Raw genomic sequence first — 11108 nt, forward strand, 5'->3', positions numbered from 1 at the left:
AAAAGGCGGTGGAAATGCCAAAAGCCGGTGATGATTCTAATTTGAGAAGATTCGGATGGATTGTGGGTGTGGATTATAGAATATGTCCTCATTCTATTTGAAGGCTATCGGAAGAAAGAGATGCTCACATTTTAGTAACCTTTTTCATGGCACCTACGCTTTAGTGACTGGCCTACTCTACTCCCCCACACGTCATGGCTGACTCGATTGAGATTTGAAAATTATGGCCAACTTCCAAAAAAGACACAGTGTGTTGGACACTCTTTTTTTATTTATAGTTTATTATTTTTATTAAAATGTTTTATAATTTTTAAAAATAAAAATTAATTTTTTATATGATAAAATCATCCCGGCAGTGGAGTGGGCTACAGAGTGGGGCAGGCAGCGTGGGTTAGAAGCGACCGACACTGGGCTTAAGGGGTGTGTGGCCTTAAAGCAGCCGCCAAGATTACTGAAGCCTGTACGAAAATCGGCTTGGGCCCAACCCAAAAGGGAAAAAACCCGAGACAGTCCAAGAAAGAAGCAGCCATAAAAAAGTCACAGGCGAAGATAGGTGGCACGAGCAGAGACCTGAAACAGTTAAGCAACCCGTGACTCTACCTTTTGATTCTCCCCTGTCTCGTCCGCTTCGTCCACGAGCCCTCTTTCACTTTAACCTTTTGCGGTTCACATGCAGCAATGTTACTACCTGACAAATCCCAGTTCAATGTTTCTACTTTCTATTTTTGCCCGTTTCTCCCAATTTCTCCGTCTACCCCTCTCTCCTCCTTGTCCTTCCTCTACGCTCTACAGACAGATCTCTTTTCTTGTTAATGATATTTCTTGGTGTTGGTTGCTTTTTCATTTTCTAGGCCCCTCTGGGAATACAAGACGGAGAAAAATAAACGGGGGAAAAGATAAAAATGACGTTATAAAAGGATGGGAGGATGGTTTGTATTAAAAAAGTGATAGAATGTTGGTTGGAGGAGGGTAATAGTAAGGAAAGGCGAGGGCAGTTCTGTCAGAAGGGGAAAACAAAGGAGAAATTTGAGAACAACGTCTGTGAGGGTCTCCGGGTCAATGTCGTGATCAGGAGCTTTTCTGGCAGTCACGCCCACGCCAGGGAACGCTCGCTTCCGATGTAACGTTCACATCTCGCCACTTATACTCTCTCTCTCTTCTCTGGGATTCATACAAAATGCACATGAACTAGAACGGTTGTTTTTCGTTCCCTTCCAAGCTAACAATCTCACTTCAATGGCTATCAACAACTGCGATGAGGTAAGGTTTTGGGCTTGCTTTCGAGTTCGGGGGGAGCAGATCCAACTGATTTTTGCTCTTAATTATCTACTTTCAGCTGCATTGCTTGATTTGTGTTTGCATTCTCGTTTTCTTTAACGAAGTCGTGTTTCGGATTTCAGTTTTTGCTCGGTGGGGCAGTGTGAAAATTTTATTTTTGGGTTTTTCTTTTTGGTTTGTGCCGCTGTTTCTGTTTTGTGTGGTCACGTTCTGGATAGGGTTGCTTGGTTGTTGAGAAAATGTGGGGGAAGTAGGGAATTGAGATTTTGAGAAATGGGTTCTTGTGTTACTTGACCCAGAAAGTTCGCTAGTTCTATTATTTTGGCTTAAGTTTTTCACGTCTTGGAAACTCAGAATCAGCGTAAAATGTGGGTTTGACTTTCTTGCTCTTGTTCTTGTTTCTGCCGTTGTTCTCACCTACTAAACAAAATTCTTCAGCGTTACAAATAATGGCGGGTGTTTTTAACTCCTAATGATACTTCTGCTTGAGGGGTATCTTCTTCTTCTTTTTTCTTTTCCTTTTTTTGGGCGATTCTCTTGTGTTTTACTTCCCTTTGGGAATTAACAGGAATTGCAGTGAAATTTACTGGCAGTTTTGCCATAGGGTTCATCATAAATGGGAACTCTTTGACTGTTAAGTGTAAAGCATTTTCAGCATAGTAGACTTTGATTTGGGGTTGACTTTTTGAAATTGCATTGGATCATTGGATTTTGCATTTTTTTTGTTGGTGGATTTCTTGTTCTTACAGAAAATATTTGATTTATGTTGACAATCACTGCTGTTGTGAAGGAATATATATTAAATTGCCATTCTAGTCAGGGTGTTTGATATTCTAGCTTTAAAGCTGCATCTATACTTTTTAAGATTCTCTGCTAATTTTCATCCTTTTCTAGGTGATGGCATAAAGTGTGTACATCCACAATTTGATGTCTACGGTGTTACTGAATCATAATCTTTATTCAAGTTTTCAGAGGTTGATATTGCATGAGTGAGTCTAACACCTACATTACTGGCAGGGGAAACTATACTTCCAGGGGATTGTGGATGGGAGTTGCAATCTACCTGTCAGTTCATGCTTTCAGCTGCTCAAACCTGGTCTTGATGAGGTCAACCCACACTGTTCTTTAGGTGATGATACATCTCTGAAGTCCTTGATTGTTATACCCTTAGTTGCATCAGCTTGTTTGAAGTATTCTCTCGTCCTGTCCTTTCAGATGTTTTGCCCGTTCTTTTCGATGATGCTTCATTTCCAGTGAGATTAAAATGTCCCTTCCACAATTCACAGGTAAGTTTATCTTTAAAATATTGCGATTTATTGCTTCCTTTGATATTAATTTTTTTATACTTTTTCTTTGCTTGGAAAATTGATGCTTGAAACTACTTGAATCGTTTCAATTTTGTGTTGTAGATTATTATTTATCCTTTTGTTCTGAGTGGAAAATTGGCGGTTGAAACAACTCAAGTTTTTCCAATTTTATGGTGTAGATTATGTCATACTGGAGAAAACATATGGTACTCGAGTTGTTTCAATTTTATGTTATGGATTATGTCACTATGGGGAGAATATATGGGACATAATCAGTAAATTTAGTACAACATTACAGATGTGCACTCCGAATGCATGATACCATAGAAAGCAATGAAAAAAACTTGATTTGTAACAGTTTGGTCCTTGGCAAGTTTGGATTATGTTTTTAGATACATGCAAAAAAAGAAAGGTTCTTGTTTTTGTAAATTAATGTTGTATCTTTAGATTCGAACTTCTGAGAGATGCTAGACTATGAAGGGATGCTTCAGGACCAAACAAAAGAGATTTTTCTTTAATTTGTGCCATTAAAATGGCATTGTCTAATATAAGTAATTTGGTCCTAAATAAGTTCTGGTTGACCTTGAAGACATGGAAAAAAGAAGTCTGTTCTTTCTGTCTACTCTTTAATCTGAAATAACAACTTTAATTGAAATGGGCATTAGGGAATTGATTTAGAGATGGAGTTGACAGATTTTAGAAGTTTCTATGTTTCTATTTGTGCAGGGCCAAGATGTCTATAGCATTTCTGTATTGCCTGATGATGGCATCACTAATCCACAATGTGAATCACAGATAGCTTTCTTAAACTTCGTAGAAGTCTCCAATCCATTTAAAAGTCAGATGTGCCCTGACGCCCCATTGAATTGCAAGAGCTGCGTTGGTTTACAGATGGAAAGTTCAGATACTTATTCCCCATGTACTGTGGATATGGATATTGAGAAGGGAAGTCTGGAAACTCCAAAATCCAATGAGGAAACTATGGGAAGTTTGAAAACTGAAGGTGTATTAATTGTAAGTCCCATTCACTCATCTAATTTGGACAGCCTTCTGAAAAATCTATCTCCTTACATTGGTAGGCACTATGTTCTGGCAACATTTGGTTGTTGCTTATGTATTAGTGATGTGAGTCTTTTGCTTCCTATGTTCCTAATCCTGCATATAATGTTTCTCCTTGATGGCTAACAGCACTTGCAGAAGGCATTGCGGAGACAAAAGAGCTTTCAAATGGGTGGGAAGTTCTTGCAGCTACTGATGAACCATGGCCTAATGTTACTCAAGTTCACTTCTAGAGGTATGTAAGCATTGTCTAGCACCATCTGTTTGCTACTGTTTCTTGGTGAAATCTTATTTTCATTTTCCTGTAATCTTTGGACCCTTCTACTTTACATGGCTAAACTGTTATATACCTGTTTGGATAATTTTGTATACAAAGAACAGCTTTCTTTTTATCTACATGAGGCGTTCTGATGGCTAGCAAGTCGGCACTGAGCAGTTTGGTTATGGAAGATGTCAAATGCACTGAGCTGGAAGATGTTTCAAATGTCTTTGGAACCTCAGACATGGATATATTTTGATTAAAAATTAGAGAAAAAAACGTTTCAGCTAAAATAAACCGACAGATTCTTGCATAAGTCCTGGAGACATTTGAACTTCTTTTAGCCCAGTGCACCTAACATGTCTCTTCAGCTGCATGATCTAGCCTGAGAGAACTTCCCATTTCACATTTCTTTTCCTGGGCAATTCATGAGGTGGTAGCATGCATAATTCAACTTCTCAACAAGAGATAGGACTGGAGTTCTAAGCCTCCAGCCTTCCACTTAAAAGTGTGACATAATATCATTTGGGCTAGTGTATCTGTCATTACATTGCATCATGGAAAACATGGTTCTAATTTATTTTTAATCTAGACGATCTCCAAAATGGAGCTCATACTGTTTGTCCCGATCCCTGTGCTATGGATGGCCAAGTAAATTGGAGCCCATCAAAATTTGATATATATTCTTCTTAGGATGATTTATGCTTCTTTTTAGTAGAATATGCTTACAAGTAACAACCAGTAACTTATGCAATATTTTGTTGAGTAACAATTGGTCTTCTGATTAAACAGATAAACCAGTGACTGAAAGGGTTCATGACACACCTAACAACAGATGGAGGAAATACAAGCGTGCTGCTTCATTTGATTCAAGAAAAGTTGTTCTCTTCTTCTCAATCTTGTAAGTAAACTTTTTATCCCTCTGAACCTAAATTTTTCCATGATGTGTTCTTTGCTTCTTTTATTTAATATGGATGTATCTACCATATGTGGATCAGACCCTACACTCCATGCCACCCATTCCATAAAGAGGACATACTTTAAAGGCTCTGTCCCACTTGTGAATCCCTCATCCAACAGAAAGATCCCCTTCCCATCCCCCCAGCTCAACCCAAACTACATATATACATATATTATATTTCCCTCGTCAACTTCTTTCTTTTCCAACTACTGACACACCCTTGTTTTCCAGGTCGAGTATGGGGACAATGATATTGATTTATCTGACACTGAGAGTTAGACAAATTAGTGATGGGCTTGTTCACGTCTGACGGGTTTTGCTGTGCCTCCCGAAATTGTGGTTGATTTTATTTTACTTTGAAGTCTCTTGAGGACTGCTAATGGGCTTTGTTGTTCTTCTCTGTACATAAGTTGTGGTCACTTTCAGAGTCGTAGCAGATGCTCCCAGTCTCACAACTATCCAATTCTTGTTACCCTACCAATGTAAAAAAAGATAATGCAATGTCTGTAATTGGATTTTTTGAGGGGGGCAACGCTACTACTACCACCATGGAGGCAAGTTCTATATTGCTTTAAATTTTGAAAATTGTTTTTGCTCTATTAAAAACAAGTCAACAGATTAGGTGGATGTTGCAAGACTTATTTGCTTGCTATGTCCTCTTAAGTCTTAAGTCAAGCTGGCCACCAGAAAAGGCTATGATTTAAATGAAAGCATTTTTCTTGCAATTACGTCTGAGCTGATAGTGCTGATTGTACCTTTTAACCAATGCCATTGACTTGGTGGGGTGAAATGAATGGGAAAAAGGTGAAGGGCACAATCTACGGTCTACCACCGTAACCCAGCTGCAATCTACGGTCTGAAGTATTCTAAAAATAATTGAATATATGCAAAATATTTTTAAAAAATTTGTTTTGTATATGTGATCTTCCATATCCGGCTGGAGAAAGTTCATGACATCGGAGTTGTAGCGGATTTCTTTTAGGTATGTAGAGACTGCTTTGCCAGGAGAACCTAGTGGCCCCACAATTTCGTATAGGATGCGATTTTCAAAGCAAGGGGTGGCGCCCAAATAACTAGGTGAAATCTAGACCTAGTGGCCTCACAATTTCGTATACAAACATGTGGTGGGTGAAAAATGCACCCACCACATGCGTTTGGTACCTAGGAATAAGAATAGAAATGAAGGTGAATCAAAATCCCTGTGGACCCTGTGGATTTTAGTTTTCATGATAATGAGTTTTTATTGGTATTCTTATTTCTAATAAGTAATGTGGGAATGGAATGGATTTACCAATTCCCTATTCCATGGACCAAACACACTATAAAAGTTAGTGTCGAAGGAAAATAAATTCATCCTGATTGTCAGAAAACTTCCAATCTTATGACAGAAAAGAGTATGGTCAGAAACTAGAGATTTGTTACTGAACTTAAACATCAGATAGAGAAATATCAGTATTCCTAAACCTAACTGAATTGAAAGGGTTCTGAAAACTGAGGTAGAAAAGGTGCTTATGTCATGATATTAACTATAGTCATTTTTATGTTCTGAAAACTGTGGTAATGGAGCAATCATTCTTCTATTTGGTGCTTCCAGTACATTACTTTGGGGCAATGTTTTACACAACAGACGTCTTAATGGTGTCCAGTACTTCGTCTGAAACTAATAAGTGAGCATTTATGAGAGCATCCATCAGTGTCTCCACTCTTACTATAGGTGTTGACTCTGGAAAGAATCTTGCTCAAAAATTGAATTCCTGAATGCAATCTAAGGATACAATACAACCAAATAGGAGAAAATCTCATGGAGAATGAAAAAAAGAAATAGTATTAGTAACAACAATAACAGAACACATCCAATTGTCAAGCTGAGTACCTTAGAGCAGAGCCATTGCCACCACCAGCCTCCTGCAGACTTAAAATGACTTGGTGGTATGTTGAACAGAAACCAACACATCTGTAGCCGTCTCATTGGTTTAAAATTAGCTTTGGATTTGATCTCGGTATTGGTTCATTCTAACTGCTTTTCTTCTCTTTATCTTCAGTATAAATACATTCTCTAGCAAGCACAAGCTCCTCCCTGCTGTTCTGTCTGAGATGAATTGACACTGGGCTTCAGGTTCACGTCGACCATGTCTTCCTGTTTTGTGGAGGAAAGGGTTTCCATTCCTGGCAAAGCAGAAGCAATCTTCCGGAATAGAGGCTGCAATTTTGATTTCACATTGAAAACAGAGGTTATCAGAGATGCAAGAAACAACCAATGAGCTTAGCTCATTTTTAGTAATATGAGGTGTGTGCAAGGTGCAGGGGTTCAAGCCTTGTCATGAAGTTCTCAATGTATCTCAGAAAAATATAAGAGAAAAAATGGGGGAAAACATGAGCAACCAAAATAAGAAGGAAAAAAATGGAGAATAAGAACAAGACCTCGAAATATCTCCGATGAATGACATAAATACAAGAGCAATGTTGTGTCACAAGTCGAGATAGGAGATCACTCCCCGTGCTCACAGTCAAGTGCAAGGACTAAAAAGAAAAACATATGCTTAAAACCTTTCTCTACCTTGATATTGAATCCTGCTTTAGCACTGGTTTCTATGAACATGACTCCAAAATCACGAGATTTGGCATCGCCTTCCTCTATTGACACTTGCCTGTTTGATTACCAAAAAAACCATTATCTGAATTTTTCTGAAAATAGAAACAAAAATAAGGGAAAAATCCAAAACTATGGTTAGCCATCAATATTAGTTATCTGAGAAAGAAATCCTTAATATCTGAATATCACCACCTAATATATCGTCTTTAATTTGTTCATTAATCATTCACAGTAAAAACTTCAGATCTTCCTGAAACATGGATGACTGTTGGAACTACTTGCTCTCACTTTTTACTGGTCCCCAAACACTGCCCTTCTAAGAGAATATTGTAAAATTTCTTTCTCAAGGGAATACCAAACTCATTGCAAATTATATTGACATCATAGAGTAAGGGTAAAAAAAATATATAAACCAGAAGACAGTTTACTACATGAAAATTGGTAAAGCATATAGCCCACTCAAGCAGAGCCAAATTGGCAGTTAAACTTGAGAGAAAGGAAAGCCGTGGGTCAGAAGTAACTGAGATACACAAGACTTGGAATTGTCCAACACAGTAATGAGTATAAATATAACCTTTTATCAACAAGATCGGTTTTGTTCCCAACAAGAACAATAATGACATCAGTGCCTCGTTCTGTACGCACTTCCTCAATCCACTTGGACGTGTTCAGAAATGATTGCCGATCTGCATAGTGAAAATTTAATGAACAATTCAGTTTACTATAGGTTTGGGTGGATAATATATGGATTGATTTAATTCATGTAAGCACTAAATGTGGATGCCTCATCAAGAGAGTTCTATGCCAAGTCCAGGATGAAGTGCATACACATACATGGTTGTATGTCTCCATTCACTCGACACTAGTCTTCTTGATTGTTTAACTAGAAAAGCATAGAAGCAGTGTTCTGCTTCCCTTATTTGGGTACAACAAATTCAGTAAAGTGCATGTTAGAAATCCATGGTTTCTCAAAAAACACAATTTATACTGATTTAATTAATACTCACTTCCAACATCATAAACAATCACAGCAACTGAAGAATCTCTTATGTAGCTTGGTATAAGACTCCTAAATCTTTCTTGGCCAGCAGTATCCCTGTGAATTTCAAAAGCCAAAATTTTAGAAACTAGAAGTACATAAACAAATAATACAAGTATCTACAGCATGTAAACCTAAACAATTTGAGAAACCAATCAGCATGATCTCATGAAAAACAGGACAACCCCAATTAACCGGTCTGCATCACAAGTTTTGTGAAATTGTATTACTTTTGCTTGATATCTGTAGCAATATATTTATTTTTGACAAAGAAAATGTCATTTTGCCATCAAAGTTTTTTTTTTTTTTTTTCAATAAAAAAAAAATCCAAAATATTCAGTGTAGCAATAAGATGGTTAAAAAAAGCAACAGCCATTTTTATCAAGTTCTTGTTTGCTCACATTCCTTCTACATTTCCCCTGAATTTTATCTATGTTTCTGCATTGAGAGGAACAAAAAATACATCGCCTTCTTGGATCACATAAACTTATTCCCACTTACCAATGGATGTGTGCCAAAAACCTGTGGAGATTACTTATAAGGAAGCATAAAATTAAGAAAAACCTGCTTACAAGAGGAAGGAAAAGCATCCTACCAAAGCTGCAAACGAATTGTTCGATCCTCAAGGTACATCGTTTTTGACAAAAAATCAATCCCAATGGTAGCCTGCAATTACCAAAAAAGAGTATCAAGAGAATGTAACTAATTTAAAAATTTAACTCCAATAGACCAAGTACCTAGATAAACCAATTTTTTTTTTCTTTTTGCGATAGCCGATAGAACATTCAGCGCATTGCAAAATCGTTGGGAGCAATTATGTTAAATTATACAACTTCTACATATTTGTGTAAATTCAGCCCCAACCCCAAGGTCAAACGCCATAATCAAAGAACAATTGCAGTCTTGACATTCCTTGTCATCTCATCCTGGCACAGCCTTGCAGGAACTCATGAATTTTCTTTTCTTAATATTTCCTGTTGAAATCTCATATTATATCATTCTTCTTTTTTTTTTTTTTTTGAGAAAAAAAAAAAGAAGAGAAAAATTCAACTATGCATCCCACTGCCTCATCATTTCTGGCCATAAATATCATAATAATAATGAAACATTCCAACCACCAAGATCCAACTGAGCTAATATATCTATTAATTTTTCCTTATAAAAAACCAAAACCATAGAATTCATTTTCTATGAAACGATTGAACCATTTTATTCATATTACTTTATATACATGCAAAAACACGATTAAAAAAAGTTTTACAAGGAAAGAAGGAATGAAAAAGGAAAATAAAAAAGGAGAGGTTGAAATTGAAATCTGAAGAAAAAATAGTTGGTATGAAAATGGACCTGGTAGGTAGCATCAAATTTATCGTACATGAAGCGAGTGATGATGCTAGTTTTGCCGACGGATTGATCGCCCAAGAACACGAGCTTGTATTTGGCCAGAGGGGAAACCACCGCCATGCCGGCAGATCTGAATCTCAATTTACAGAGAGAAAAGAGGAAGAGAAGGAAGAAAGAGAAAGAGAGAAAGAGAGAAAGCGAGAGCTCACGTTTTGATTTCAATTCCTGTTTATATATAAGCAAGCAGAAAAAACCGCCAACTACGACGAAGACGGGCTTCTGGACATATTTTGCCCCTCATCTTTTATACCCTCACTTCCTTTCTTGCTATCCTATTCTCACCTTCCCAAAAATCTTTCATTTACTCGTTTAAAATATATATTGAAAATAGGAATTATCTTTTCATATTTTAAACCATATAGTATAATTATAAAATATTCATTATTTTAAAATTAGTATTAATTATTTTAGAGGATTTATTTTCTCTATTTTTTATTTTATTTTGAAGTGAAAAATAAGCCTTGAAAAAATTGACTATCGATATGGGCCATGATTTTCTGGACACAAAATGACAGGATAGGAATTACCCAAATGGTACAAATCGGTATCAAGAATACAAACTTACATATCCTAGGTATTAGAATGGGCTGGGCCCGGGTGGACGCTTGAGTTGGACCTAACCTAAAGTCAAACCCAATATCCATTCTTGATTTGTCATTGCCTCAGATGCAGTTTCCAGTAATGTAAGTATATGGCCCACAGCCTCAATCCAGTACATGCCGAGTGTAAAAATGCAGACAGATTTGGGTCTGAGCAAGAAAAGATCAGACATTCAGTGCCGCAATAAGGGGCATCATCCTTAAACACATGAAACCCATGGGTTAAAGCTCTCTAGTTTCACATTTCCTTCTGTTAGGATTCTTTCTATTTTTATACGATTAATAACTATCGCTCTTTTTTAAGAGGCTTTTTAAGCTTCTAAGTTCTATCTATAAACTTTTGGAACGTTCCAAGTAGAAATATTCATTTATTGCTAAATCAATAACCACACAAAGAGTATGATTATTTTATAGGTTTTTTCATTGTAATGGGATCAAAACCCCACTATGACAGTCGTACTTTGATCAATGCCACACAATTATCGCTTGGTTCAGTCCAGGAATACGTGGATTGGAATGGATTTGTCGTAGCCAACATTCTCTCTCTCACACTCATGCACATTCCTCAACTTTCCATGTTGTACCATGACCCAATCTATGTGATGGCTC

General features: G+C 37.1%; 2 protein-coding genes across 3 annotated transcripts; one reads left to right on the plus strand and one right to left on the minus strand.

Annotated features, from left to right (window-relative positions):
* Nucleotides 1-769: 769 nt before the first annotated feature.
* LOC117917540 lies at nt 770-5589 on the plus strand. 2 transcript variants are annotated; one of them, XM_034833851.1, is made up of 7 exons: nt 770-1260; nt 2296-2407; nt 2494-2564; nt 3312-3599; nt 3774-3879; nt 4696-4804; nt 5096-5589. In XM_034833851.1, the coding sequence occupies exons 1-7, from the start codon at nt 1237-1239 to the stop codon at nt 5172-5174; spliced, it is 789 nt and encodes a 262-aa protein (XP_034689742.1). In that variant the 5' UTR covers nt 770-1236; the 3' UTR covers nt 5175-5589. The 2 variants fall into 2 exon arrangements, with proteins under 2 accessions (XP_034689742.1, XP_034689743.1); XM_034833852.1 differs by lacking the exon at nt 770-1260 and adding an exon at nt 2191-2214.
* A 672-nt stretch (nt 5590-6261) lies between these two features.
* On the minus strand, nt 6262-10147 carry LOC117917541 (ras-related protein RABH1e). The gene is made up of 6 exons (XM_034833853.1): nt 9844-10147; nt 9092-9162; nt 8465-8553; nt 8032-8143; nt 7422-7512; nt 6262-7064 (listed from the first exon to the last, which is right to left on the minus strand). Exons 1-6 carry the CDS (start codon nt 9958-9960, stop codon nt 6921-6923), a joined length of 624 nt encoding a protein of 207 aa, XP_034689744.1. The 5' UTR covers nt 9961-10147; the 3' UTR covers nt 6262-6920.
* Nucleotides 10148-11108: the final 961 nt, after the last annotated feature.

The sequence above is a fragment of the Vitis riparia genome, chromosome 7 (genome assembly GCF_004353265.1).
Source record: "Vitis riparia cultivar Riparia Gloire de Montpellier isolate 1030 chromosome 7, EGFV_Vit.rip_1.0, whole genome shotgun sequence".
NCBI classification, from domain to species: domain Eukaryota; kingdom Viridiplantae; phylum Streptophyta; class Magnoliopsida; order Vitales; family Vitaceae; genus Vitis; species Vitis riparia.